Below are 14,772 nucleotides of genomic sequence, written 5' to 3'. Positions count from 1 at the left end.
AATATACATACATCCATACAAACTTTCACTCTTATAATATTATTATAAGTCGGATAGGGTAAGATATTGATTCAAAACGAGTAACGTACTGAATTCGTCGACGGCGGCTGTTTTTAACGGAGATTAGCCAACTGCGCAATGTTACAGTGTTGGCGTATGTTCGCAAACATAGTTGCACTTTCAATTCCTGCATCATAGTCCGAAATGACTGCACTCTAAGAACATCGAAGATAGATACGATTACAATCAATAAGAAAATACTTTTGCATGACCATATACGCTTACATTTTTTATAACTGAAAAAATGAGCGTAGGAAACGATCCACTAATGTTATACGAAAACATTACGAATTGAGCACGTAAAATAATCAAGTATGTTTTTGTTTTTACGTATTTACAATATTTCAGTACGTTTATTTACAAAATATTCATTTTGTAAATATCAATCGCGATGTTTAATCTTCGATCATAAATCAGGAAGTAGAAGGTAATAAGAGCTTATTAAATTATTTACCTTTGTAAGTGATACTTACCCTTTATGTGATTCCAAGAAACCGGGGACGGAATAATGTGCTTTTGTGTCGTGAGCGTGATGACAGGTTTATTGTAGACGTTAAAATTTGCTAAGTGAATCATATAACCCTTGATAATTGTGTGAAGTGATTTCACTCATATGTGATGCTTAAGCATTGTGAAAACATAATTATGTGTAAGGGACATAACATCTTAGTCGCCAAGGTTGGTGGCGCGTTGGCGATCAAAGGGTTGGTTTATATTTTTAAAATTCGAATGTTTATCACTAGTCAACACTTATTATGCGGTGGTCGACTTGTCAGTCTGCTTAAATAATACAATTAAAACCACAGGAGTTACTCAGAAATACCTCTCAATTTAATTTGATTCCATTAACACATTACACTCACAATATACATTGGTGTAAGTATTATATTACTAGATTATTGTGGGTTTGGTAATATGACTTCAAGTCTTAATAAGAGATCAAGCAGATATATATTTTTTTGCAATTTGACGTTTTGTTTGTTCGTCTATCCCTGACAGTTGTCCAGTCACGGTGACCCTTTTAGGGCGGGCGGCTGTTCACGCTCGGCCCCCTGACATACATACAAACAAACTAATTTTAGATTTGTGATTCTCACTACATGCTAGACGCAACTATTGGTTTATAGTATTAATAGCTCAGGTACGTGTTAAAAATACCAGCGGAAATCGTCAGTTAAAACGATTTTAATTTCGAATAACATATATGACAAACTTTGAAGGTTATATAAATATATAGATATTTAAATATTATATATTTACATAAAGAGAAACTTTTGTTTTAGTTTCTTAAAACTTAATAGTCTTTAATTTATTAAAAATAATGAAATCATTGAATTTCTCTCAAATCCGGATAGAGTGTTGTATAACATGCAAATTTGATTACAAAATTGGTGACAGGACAATTCAGATTTCGTTTCGTAAAAACAATTCAGGAAGTGATCATCTTTCTGTGTCAATAAATGAATTTGTTTAACAAACAGGTCCTTTAAAACGTATATTTTACGACATGTTTTTAGGCGAGTTGACATAGTAATAAAATCATACAAATTACAACGATTTACGGTGATATTATAAATATATTATGTACTTTGATGGGCTTCCCTGAAATGTTATTAGTAATTATTATTATATATAATGTCACTTATCACTGATAAACATTTTATGATCGCGTTGCATTGTTAGTTTCGAGTTATTACAGAATAACTCCGCAGATGCTTTAAGTTTATATAGATACGTTGTTTAACGTATATTAACGTCAAGTCTGTTAGATCTATTTATATATTATTAACAGGTGCTCAATGTCATTAGTATATATTTTGGTCGAGCTATTAGACACTGGGCCAAAATATATGGCAGATATCGAGGTCTTGGGTTCAAAACCAGTCGATAAAAAGTTATTGGGTTTTTCTGACGACAAATTCTCAGTAACAGTGTCAGGAATTTGGAATTTTGCACACTTCCTTGCCGAAAAGCGCATAAAGCCTTAGGTCCTGATTTTTTTCCGATTGTGTGAGTTTGTCTGTCAAATATGCGCACATATTTGTCCACTCTAACACGTGCCGCCTGTTGGCTGGTCTGTTTAGATTCGCTTCAGATGCCGAAATCGGTCAGGACGACATCATATTTTAACCAGCCTGGCTTCTCGCAGATACTCGTTAATCTTCTTGATCTGTCCCAACTTTATAGTGAAAGCTCAATGGTCAGCGGGACTCAGTCCTCAGTGTTTTTAAGATCACGACGATACGTTGTCGTATTTTTATTTTACATTAATTTCGTATTCACTTCGCGCTCACGGGAACCCGTTACCCCAGTCTTTATGTAGGATAGTGAGACAGTTCGCTGAACTTGAACGGACAACCTTCGCCGGTCTAGTAATATAGTATTGATATTATTAAGGAAAAACCGTATAAATACTTGATTTTTAATAGCACACTATATCTATCTCTCTCTCACTTCAGAATTTCTGTAGCAAACAGCAGTATAAAATATACTTATCTCGCGTATTTCATATAATAATGTTGAGTACTTACTTGCACTTTGTTGAATTTGAATAATTTATCGTCATTTTTCAACGTCATGGTAGGACAGATATCGTATGAAGTAAATTCCGGCGTAGGCGCATTTTGTTGATTCCCTAATCGTGTAGGGTTGTCAAAAACTCAATAAAATATATCCTCAAAGATAATAATTTTCCAATATCAAAAATATTTTGTATTTCGAATGTCTTTTTCCATGTTGAATCTCGTGATCCCAATAAATGTCTCAAGTCATACGAATACGTCTTATGAATGGGTATTGTCCCCGTTATAGGAATGGCATCCCTGACTGTTTGTTAATTTGACGTTTCACCGTTCTCAATTGGAGCCCACGCGGCGCGTTGCTCAGTGCCTGACCCTCAACGGCCATTCGCATAACACATCTTTACTAATTATGTATAATTTTTTGGTTTTACTAAACAGATATACGCTGAGTTAATTATATTAAGTAATCTATTCTATTTATTTGATTTGGAATAAGGACCAACTTCAAAAGCAAGAAAAATAATCAAAGTTCCAAAACAAAAATCTAATACTATACTATACCTATATCATAAATAGATTAATTTGTTTTTTTTTTTTTTGTATTTTGAGGGTAATCTCTGTAACCATTGATCCAATTCCAAACTAAAATATTACTGAGAGCTATAGGGTGAAAAAAACATTATGCTAAGTACATGATTCTCTGAAATTTAAAGTCAAGTAAATGTCCAAATGTAAATTTTGGCTACAAAAAACATACACCATAACAGAAATGTTTAAATGTTTCTTTCCTATCTATTATTTAAAAACGGAAATGAGCGCCATTGGATCTTACGGTTAGTGACGCGTGAACTTCAACAGGAACAGTCAATGGAGCGCGTGGGAAACGTTTAAATAACCTTTTTATATTTAGTTTATAATTGAATTGGAAGGGAGAGAGTGATTGAAAGCGGCGAGCAATGTAATATTAAATAATTTAAATTTGGAATCCATTCATAGTTGTAAAAAAACAATTGTTGTTTATTACAATGAAAAGCTAAATCAAGTAGTAACCGTGCCCAATGTTTCAATGTTTCGACAATGCAAAATTTTCGTAAAATCGTTTGCATATAAGTTATAAGTTTATATCTGACATGGTGCGACTTTTTATAGCTAGTTGACTCTTTGATCATTCACCTTTTTTCGCTATTTATTTTTATACTATATTAGGAAATTCTGAGAATTCTAGGAAGCATGTTTCTTATATATCTTTACTTGGTAACAGGGCTTTGTGCTCATTAGATACTGTACTGCCAAATAGCAATACTCAATATTGTTGTATTCCAGTTTGAATGGTGAGTGAGCCAGTGTAGCATGCACGAGGGACATAACATATTAGCTCCTAATCTTATGAGCTAATATGTCCACTGTGACGGATTGGTGATGTAATACGTCTAACACCATCAATGTCTTTGGCGATGTTTGGTGGTCTAATTACGTATCAAGAAATATCATAGTCTTATCTAAAAATAGAAATGTCTCTCACTTTTTCATGACTTTCAATACACCATAATCGTATGCAAATCAAAAAGAAAAGTGTTAGTCGGATTATTAGGGAATACGAGAAGCATTCTAATGCCCTTTTAAAGTACAAACTAAGTTCTCATTAAAGTCGTATCAGGTCCAGAGTTACATGTCAGCATTGCACGTTTGAAAGTACGTAAAGTGATTAATATTCGTGAATGTTATAAAATGGCTCTCGACGATTTCTCCTCGTGACGTCACGTGTTGGTACGAAGGGCCTCATTATCTAATTTTGTCCTTGAGTAATCGTAGAATCAAGCGGTTGATTTCATGGTTGGAGACCGTACTAATCTATGTTACAAAGCTGGAGGGTTTCTATGGTTGGACGCGCTAACTAATTATACTTTCGCATTAGATAATGTTTATGAGATTATAAGTTGAGTACAAATAAACATTAACCAAATCTCAAAACATATGTAAGAAGCAGCTACTATACAAATAGAACGCATATGCCTTTTAATATGATGTTTTTATGTAATGTATTTTTAAAAAGGATTAAAACACAAGACCGTTTTGACATAATATATCTGTTTTGTGGTCTTTAGATAGCGAACTAACATGATTCAGTTCAGCAGCCTTCTCGGTTAAAAATAAGAATATTAATTGATGTTAATACGACTCTCTAAGTATATTTTAACACGCAAATGCATAGCATAATGTCTTACGGTATCTTACTTTGTGCTAATATATAAGAATTATTCATAACCTGGGCCTGAGCTAAAATATTGATGTACTTAATAACTTACATAATATGAAGTATGTTCGTAATAGAAAATTTTCTTCAAACATACGTTGTGTTTTTACAAATTGATGCTATTGCTATACGGGTGTATCTAAAGGTTATTATAAAACTAACAAGTTTAATTATAGCGCTTTGGGAATGAATCGCCTTCAGGCTATTTCAAATGATAAATTGTTACTATAAACAAGATTGTTGAGTGTTGACTCTTATCAGTTGAGTTTCATTTCACTGTTTCTTCACCGCTTTGAGGTATTTATTTCCAGATTCATGGTTTTTAACAATTAATAAGCAAGTGGAATGCTTGCTTGAATAAAGATATTTTATGGCATAGATGAATAAGCTTCATTGACATTTGCATAATTGTTTTAGTATAAAACGGATTGAAGTTTAAAATACAACTTTACAAACTATTTATAACAAATTGAACTAAATCTAAATATACAAATTTAAGGCAAACAGACTTTTAAATTTTTGTATATCATTCGCAGTATAAACAAATCAAATAGACGAAACGCTTACAGTTACAATTTGTCTTAAGTGATTCTATTTTAAGCGTTTTGATACTAGAGAGTATTGTTCGAAGTTATAATAATACGAAACGTGAAAGTGTAAACTGTTTGTTTTAACCTCGAGTTTAGTCCATAGCGAGGGTTGATTTTCCGAGCGATAATAACCTTTTGTATAAAGATTCAGCTACACAAAGCTCTTTATGTGTTACGATAGCATCGACACTGAGAAAATCGGTATCTGTTTACCGTATTGTGTGCTATTGTGTACGTACCTACAGATCGTCTTATTGTTTCTTCAGCGCCGTGAGAAAAGAGATTGTAGCTAAAAAACAAAGACGGACAATTATTTTCGATGTATGATGTTATTTTGATTGTATGATTCAAGTATTTGGAATGTAAATCATTTTTGATTATTTATATTACGTAATATGACAAACGTAAATCGTCATGTCTAAATATATCATGTCATGAAACAATAAAAAGTGTATAGGATAGTAAATGCTGCAAAAACTGAAATAGTTTATATTTAATAAATTAATAAAGAATGCAGTGTTTTTGTATTTTATTATATAATCTATAAATACATACACATTGAACATCGAGGACAAGTATTAACAATTGTTTCAAAATAACTACTGGGTCAAATAACCTTAATTTCTGTAACTTAATTTAATAGCATATACTTAAATTTATTTATATAATAATGTTGTGTGTGTGTGTCTGTGATAGTTGTCAATAAAAATCATTTTGCCTTGTTATAGAGCCTCCGCGCGTGTCGGCTGCTGTGGGGCCGCGAAGCAAGCGAGTGCAGACGCCGCAGCCCGTGCGGTCCCCGCCTGCAGCGCTCACCGCCCCGCCGCCCGCTCAGCCGCGCGAACACTCAGTTGCGCTCGCGCATGCTACTAAAGGCGTTGAAGCATTAGGGGTTCTCGTGCAGTACCTAGTGTTTCGAGTAAGTTTAAATATGTTAACCTTTGTTGTTAGTTTATGCCTAAAATGAAAAGAGTAAATATAATTTAAACATATATGTATGTATTATGATTTGGGGTGGCGTACAAATGGACCTCCTGATGGTAACTGATCACAGTCGCCCATAGACATGGCGCTGTAAGAAATATCAAGCATTACATCGCCAATTCACTTCAAACCTTCAGAACTAAGATGTTATGGCCCTTTTTCTGTGGTTACACTGGTTCACTCACCCATAAAAACGGAGCAACTATCCTGAGGATTGTACCATCCAGTGTCTCGTTTAAGTGTATACCTCGTACTAAAATATTGTAATCGTTAAATAGTATACAAAAATTTGCTTAATTTTACTATTTTTTTTTCTTTTTAGTTATGTAATATTTGTGCTAAATACATGACGATTTTTATGTGATATTAAATAATCCATTAATAAATTTACCTCGATTATTCCAGTTGGACGCTCTGAACAGCGGGTCATGGCGGCAAGAGGCGGAGAGGTGGCGGGGCGTGGCGGCGTCGGAGCGCAACAGCGCTGCGCGCGCCGACCGCGATCGTCAGCAGCGCGCGCAAAAGGATCTCGATACCAGTATGTATAATTACAATTCTTAATTATGTATCACCATGTATTCGAAGGCTTCTGCATTTCAAAATGCAGTCTCTTCGTGACAGACGATGCGTGCAGGGTCTCTGCTTCTTACATAAAATACTTAATGGTGATATTCAGTACAGTGGCCTAGTCGAACGCTTCCTTCTAAATGTTCCTCATTGACGTACATATCTGATGTTTTAATATAGTCACTTTAACTGTAAATGTTCAATATGTATGTTGTAAGTGTGCTTGTTGTAAATAAATAAATAAATAAATGTATCCGTCATCTGTTGATCGAAAGATTAACGAAATATAAATTATTATAATTTTTTTTTATCCAATAAACATACGCCAGCAAAGAGCCAGGAGATAACAACTACAGTTTTCCAAGACATTTAGATTATAATTTTTTTTTTATTACTTAAAATAAGAAATAAAACATCAAAGTTTTGAAGTTAAGGCACATGTCGTTAACACCAAAACTTTTAACGTTTGAAACGATATATTTTTCCTTAATAAGCAGGAAGCAAAAACGATTTAGATGAATAATAAATATAAAAAAAATGAAACAAAAATAAGAAATGCATTTATAATTATCACGATTACGTTACGATTTTGAATATCATACTATAAAATCTTATTTTTGTAACTAGCGTACTATACCGTCTCGAAATTCATGCAATCATGCAAATTTTCATTTCAAAAATAAAAATTTCGACATCATAATTTGAATATTTTACAGTACAAATAGACGTAAGACAACAAGCAGTTGACTTAATATGAAATACTTTAAAAGTGACATAATACATAATAGTGTGTTCATTTTGAGTCAGTTTTACAAACGAGGTGGTTACCCGCCTGTTTCTCTAGGGATATTTTCATAATTATCACTTGTTAAAATTTATAAAAGTCTTCTATCTAATAATTCTCTGCATCAGTTAAATAAAAATAAAAGTCAAAGTTAAGTTTATCTCACTTGTTTGTTAGTCGTAATTCATTAGAATAATTATTTTATTAATCAATATTTGCAGTCGCAGAATGCCTGAGCAAGATCTCAGAGCTAGAGATGGAGGTATCGTCCAAGGAGGAAGCTAATGCGCGCTTACAAGCCGCACACATTGAAGAGGTGTCAGCCTTGGCGAGCGACGTGAAGGGGTTAAAGGTAAAATAATAAGATTACATTATTTATATAATAAAAAAATAGAGTTTATAAAAACAAGTTGTTACGCATAGGTAAAATTTATTGATAAGAATTTAATTTTTTAGGGTACAATAGAGACCCTGAAACAGGAGGTTGCCGAAAGCAGAGCACGCTTGCACGCACACAGTGAAATCGAACGGACCTTGCGCGCGCAGCTCGAAGCTGCGCGGGCCGAAATCGAGCGGAGCGCTACGTTGCGCAACTCGACGGCCGAGCCGCCGCGCGACGCGCTGTGCAACATGTGCGACGCGGCCTGCGATCCCGTCTACTGTGAAGTGGAAGCGTACGAGTTGCAGTTAAACACGAAAGAGGAATTGAGTTCCGACGCCACGGAATTAGCAGCGGAGGTACGTGAGATTGAAACTAAAATAATAATCGCGCGGTTCAACACTCTATCCCGACCCGTGGTCGTAAAAGCCACACAATGGAAAATTTCACATGTTAGCGCAATATAACGACTGCGCATATGATGGTATAAGCCAAGTATCAGCAAAAGTTTTCGAAGAAGGGTTGGCCGATGCCAGGCGTAAAAGTTTGGCAAATCCTTTTTGTTTGTTTCTACAAGGCATAGTGTATCCTAATGGGATGTGTATTAATGAATGGAGGGAACAAGAAACGATTTCTTCTGCAAGTTTACATTCGACTCTAAATAATTTTGATTTGCGTGCTTGTTTTAGGTGCGATCCCTGAGAGCAGTGATCGAGCTGAAGCAGGCCGAGATGGCGTCCCTGCGCGACGCGCGCGCGGAGCTGGCGGCCGAGCGCGAGCGGCGCGCGGGGGCCGAGCGCGACGCGTGCGCCGCCCGCCACGCCGCCGAGGAGCTGCGCGAGCGCGCCGCCGCGCGCCAGCGGGAGGCCGACCGCCTGCGCGACGACAACCGCCGCCTGCGCGAGGTGGCCGCGCGGGACCGCGACCACGCCACCCGGATCGCCGCGCTCAACGAGGAGCTGCGCTACAAACTTCGCCAGAAGTCTCAAGTGCGTTGTGGTGCTATTGTGCTTTTATATTTGTGCGGCTTTTACATTTCATTAATTTTTCCTAGGTTACATTCAGAGTTAAAACAGTATAAACATTTTGTTTATCCTCAGGTGGTATCCCTCCTAGCGGGCGGAGGATACATTGAACGAACCCCTATGCGAACACGCACATCCTCTGGTGAATCTGTGCGGTCGTCGTCTCCCCCACCGGACTCGCCCCCATCCCCTGCGTCGTCCCCGGCGCCGGACACGCCCCCGCTGCCGGCTGTTAAAGGAGTCGTGGAGAAACACGACTCGGTCAGCTGGGTTCTCGAAATAGAAGAAACGCCCGAAGAAATGGCTTCGAGGTAATAAACATTATAATTATTTATACAATTTTTCTGGCACTTCTGTTGTGTTTGGAGGCGAGCGCTAACCGTGTCGTGCGCAGGCTGGCGCGGCGCTCGTCGTTCCGCGCGGCGGCGTCGCCGGGCGGCGTGAAGCGGCGCGGCGGGGGCTCGCCGGGCAGCTCCCCCGCGCCCGCCTCCCCCGCGCCCAACGCCTCCAAGCTCTTCCGACCGGGAGACCTGGACTTCCCACCGGCGCCGCCCCCCCTCAAGGAGTCCGCGGGGGAGGCCATCTACATTTACGACGACCGTCAGTATTGAAGTGCTTATTTATATAAAAGAATACTAGTCTTGTGCTCGTGACGACGCGACACGGAGGGAACGGATTCGATATTCTTGCCGGACTTTCTATGAATGGACAGTGTCAAATAGTCTTAGTGGAACTTCGGGACCGGACTGCATCGTGCTAGTACTTTAAGGTAGCGGTAAAGTACGACGAGCGCCAATATGATCGTTCGATTACAAATGGATGAGTGTTCGCCCTCGAGCCCTAGTGTGTAATGATCGCGTACGTATTTGAATTCTCACTGTATCGGAAGGTTATCTATTTATGAAACGGATTATTTATGAGCTTATTATTATTTTATGTAGTTTTAGTATATATACACGTGTTTGCTCTTTCTCGAAGGAATTAGCTTGTGGTGATATGAATATGTTTTTGTTCGCCATTGATATTACAACGGATTACGTAGTTATGTAATAGATATTTAATGTTCGATTTAGTCCTTACATTATTTGCGCTTTCAGTCACTTTGTACATAACTTTATTACTAAAGTGAATGGGATTGTTGAATAAAATAGGGGGATAAGTTTAGACTCATTTTAACATATTAAGTCTGCTTCTTTTCAAAATCTGGCCTCAAACTATATTTTATCTTGTCGGCTATATTTTGAAGTAAAACCTATAAGTACCTGTGTGTTGCGCCAATGAATATATCATACTTACTATTTCTTAGGTCTTAACTTAGAACTTATTTCATCGCTGATATCTATCGTTCAATTCTTTCATCTTCTTCGTTTACTTGTAGATCTTCTTTTGTTTCTCATGTCTTACTCTCTATAATATTTATTGGTGCAATTATTTCGAATAGCTTCATTCAGAATAACCGAATCGCTAACATAATCTGTAACAGTTAGATGATTCGGTGATTTGTCAGTTGTAGAGATTCGTCGGCTGATATTGTAAGTTTTGTATGTAAATCATTATATTGTTTTGTGTTTATTATTACATTTATAACTTAATTATTATAATAGTTTATCATGGTTGTTGGCAATATTTTTATTTTTTATGTACAAATAACAATGAAAAATTAACCTAGTTTTAAGATCATCAATGTCCGTAGACATTACAAGCGACGGTTAAGTTTTGCGCTACTTTTTATATTGATAGATGCTTTTGAAGAGATGTTGTCTTCATTCAGATTTATATAATACGATACATTTAATCTATAATAGATTATGTACTAATTATACTTAGAAAAGCGATATTCAAACCAAAGAGTCTCATTCATCTTAACTCTTTGTAATGTTCCTTATGATTTTAGTGAGCCTGTAACTTTGCATGCGTCAGATAATACAGGCAACTTATGTTTTAATTATTTTTTAAGCTAAACAATATGAATAATACCATTCCAAATTAAGAATTGTAAGCGAAAATAAATACTACATGATTAGGAGAATATCTATTAATAAAAAAATAAACTATCTGAAAATATTTAAATCTTTCATTTCCATGAAACCTTTTTTAGTTGTTTATATTTATTTTTTAGTCTTAATATTTGAATTTCGTGACTATGTTTGAGTAATCTAAACTACTGATTTGACTGGCGTAAGTAATAATTATTTTCCGACTTTTATTAAAGTAATCAAATGATATACATATTTGTTCTTTAACTGTTTTCATGGTAACAATTAATTAAAAAAAAATCCAGTAACATCCGTCTTCGTTCAGAGCGCATATGTTGCAAAAACCAAACGCCACGCGCTGTGGGGCGCCTCTTTGATGATGGTCTACGTGGTTTACTTGACTGTACTGATATCATTCAATATTGATCTCAAAAGAGAAGTAATGAAGTGAACATAAGAGTACGACTATAAGAAAAATCATACCCATTATATATTAAAAATAAATGGTTTCACACTATATTGTTTTATATTTTTATAATATATGTAAGGAGAAGGGATCGCCCATGAACATTGGAAGTTTAAAGTATTTTGACAACAACATTGTCAACGCCTAACTGTAATAAAAACCTCGGGTGCTAAGATGTCCCTTGTGCCTTCCGATAGTAGAGTTACTCTAGGTCACTTCTCATACTTCTTCTCTTTTAAGCCAGGACACAATAATATTAAATGTAGCTGTTTTAGCGTTGAATATATAATATTATATATGTAATATTTTTACAAATTTTAACGAACGTCACTCCGTCACGAGTGACCATGATCTTCCTTAAAATCGTATTGTACAATTTTTTAAAATAAATATATAAAAAAAAGTATATTTTTCTTGTATTCGAAATGTAATTGTTATGCCTAATTGCTTATTGTTAAGTCAGCATAATTTTGGTTAAAATCACAGATGTCTCAATTATCAACTCGCCATCACAATCATCACTCCAAAGATTCCAACGACGACCGTCCCTGCGTCACAAAAGCAAGTTATATTAAAAACCAGGTCCAGACAACTGATTAAATTATAATTTTGCGAACAATATTAGATTTAGATTTATTCTATCTAGGTAAGATATACATAATAAATAATAGTACTTTTATTTATATCCGGATATTGTTGAAGGATTCACTTATTTCTTTTCTTTCTTCGGTTTTGTTCAAGTTCATTAGGGTAGGTAACACCTACTCATCGCATGAGGTACCGACAACAAATCAATACTGAGTATTGTAGGTACAGGGGACATAACAAATTACATCACAAGGTTGGTGCGTTTATGATATATGTATGTGGTAAATACTTTAAAAATATATCTCCTGGTTTATGTGAGAAAACTAGCAACGTATTAAGAAACAGTAACAATCTCACAAAGACGATATCGGGTTATCTCATCACTTTCACATCCTTGTGTCAAAATATGATAGATTTATGTTTAATTAATTATGTTTCCGTGGTCATTGAAACATATTTATGGAACGCTTTTAGATCTCATAAAAATTTAGAAAGTAAATCGTCAAATTAGATTTGACAAGATATTATATTATAAAAATGATAATATATTTTTTATTAAAATGTATCTTGTGCGGTCTGTCATAAATTTATTGTCACTTTAAAAAAAAACGTGTATCTAAAAACGGATATTTCAAAAATAGAATACGATTGATTTAAATGAAAGACTTTTCATTCATTCAAATACAAGACATTCATTCAAATATTTATGCAATGTTCCATGTTTTGGCAATCGAGTATACTTCGCATGAAGTAGTACAGCGAAGTTGTAAGTACATTGTTATCATCGCGGCATCCGAGGAACAAAGGCCCATTGACATTATTCATACAATTAGAGCTAATTGGCGTAACTGCTGTGTCCTGCGCTTTGAGTTAGAATTCTCCTGATCTAGGACGTTGAAGCATCTATTGTAATTAAAGGCAACATTGTGGTAACATGCTATTCAATTCTTTAAACAATGTTCATGTTTAGTCAAATCAAATTCCCTTATTAAATACACAATAATACATATGCAATTAATTAATTATTTTAACAAGATATAAATGCATTATAAGTACAATAACTGTTACACTTATTAATGGTCAAATAAAAGACTACACTGGTTCTCAAAATAAAATATCTTGACCTAAGATGAAAAGAAAGAAACACAGCGGAGTTTTTTGAAAATAATAAACAATAATTACCGAAGATACAGAACCTATATTAGTAAAGAAGTAATTATTAAAAAGCAATACAGATTTTTTATGTGCTACACGTACTTATGTTTATTTGTGCTTGTTGTGGACAACCTGCGTGTTTCTGATGAACTTTATTTAAACAACGTGACCGAATAAGTTTTCTAGGAGATTACAGAAGAGGATGCCTTTTTCGAGCCGTGAAACATTTCATTTAATTACTACTTTTATACATACATGTTTTTTCAAAGTATTTTGTTGTTATCTGAGGTATACATACATTGAGATTAAAAATATTTTAGTAAAATATTAAAATATAAAGAGTAGGTACTTTACTTATAATTTAACTACAAAATTATATTATAGCATTGCATAATATTAAAAATAATTAATTATTACTAATTTTATGTCCGAAAATCCACAACAGCGCGATTTCTCAGATATTTTCTGCCTCGCACAACCACTTTGTGGAACCAGCTTTCGCCGGCGGTTTTTCCGAACCGATACGACATGGGAACCTTCAAGAAAAGAGCGTACTCCTTTTTGAAAGGCCGGCAACGCACCTGCAACCCCCCTGGTGTTGCAGATGTCCATGGGCGGTGGTAGTCACTTTCCATCAGGTGAGCCTACTGCTAGGTTGCCACCTATGCCATAAAAAAAAAAAATTCATCAAAAACAGACATAAAAAAATATATAAACAGTTAGAAAGATAACATTGAATCTTAAAAAAAATGTGGAATGGTTTTAGACACAGGTTAACCCTAGATCACAAACCTTATTACTAACCTTCGCCGATGCGACTATGTCATATAATAGGAGGGCGTCTAAGGGTTTATAAAATAAATTATTTACACGTGTTTTACTTATTTATTACAATAATCATCTGTTAACGTATTTATAAGTTTTTTATTTACTAAAATAACATTTTAATTACGTTGGTAGTCTTTAATTTGAGACCAGAGTTTCATGTGAACATTTTATTTTTTTTTTAATCGCTGATTTTCAGTCTTTGCCTTTTACTTTAGAATATGTACATACCTTAGTATTTTATAAAAAAGAATATATCTGTAGCGTTTCGCAAGTTTTATCGCAAACAGTTTTACGGCTTCAACGTGAAATTAGTTCATTGACAAACGTATATTTAAAAAAACGAAACTTACCCAACTACCTACTTAATTAACAGAATTTATATTTCAAACATTTGCAAAGTGCATTTTTATACTGCATTTAAACATATACAGACCGTATATTTTGTCAGCTTGATACATGGCAATTAATAGCATTGTCTTTTTTCTAGTCAGTGAGTATCACGTCTCAGTACTTATAGATGAATACGTTGGGCTTTCACATCTTTGTCAGGAACGGATATACGATTTAAATAAAAGGAAACAAGTATTGTATGAT

General features: G+C 35.0%; 1 protein-coding gene across 1 annotated transcript in view; it reads left to right on the top strand.

Annotated features, from left to right (window-relative positions):
• LOC124532116 overlaps positions 1-11,229 on the top strand; it is a 104,241-nt gene extending 93,012 nt beyond the window's left edge. The window contains exons 6-12 of the mRNA XM_047106819.1: positions 6,155-6,345; positions 6,816-6,948; positions 7,983-8,113; positions 8,218-8,499; positions 8,830-9,129; positions 9,241-9,476; positions 9,560-11,229. Of these exons, the coding sequence (XP_046962775.1) occupies positions 6,155-6,345; positions 6,816-6,948; positions 7,983-8,113; positions 8,218-8,499; positions 8,830-9,129; positions 9,241-9,476; positions 9,560-9,776 (1,490 nt within the window). The 3' untranslated portion in view covers positions 9,777-11,229. The remainder of the gene's footprint in view (positions 1-6,154; positions 6,346-6,815; positions 6,949-7,982; positions 8,114-8,217; positions 8,500-8,829; positions 9,130-9,240; positions 9,477-9,559) is intronic.
• The last annotated feature ends 3,543 nt before the right edge of the window (positions 11,230-14,772 follow it).

The sequence above is a fragment of the Vanessa cardui genome, chromosome 8 (genome assembly GCF_905220365.1).
Source record: "Vanessa cardui chromosome 8, ilVanCard2.1, whole genome shotgun sequence".
In the NCBI taxonomy this organism is placed as follows: Eukaryota; Metazoa; Arthropoda; class Insecta; order Lepidoptera; family Nymphalidae; genus Vanessa; species Vanessa cardui.
This window is presented reverse-complemented; position numbering and strand designations above follow the sequence as displayed.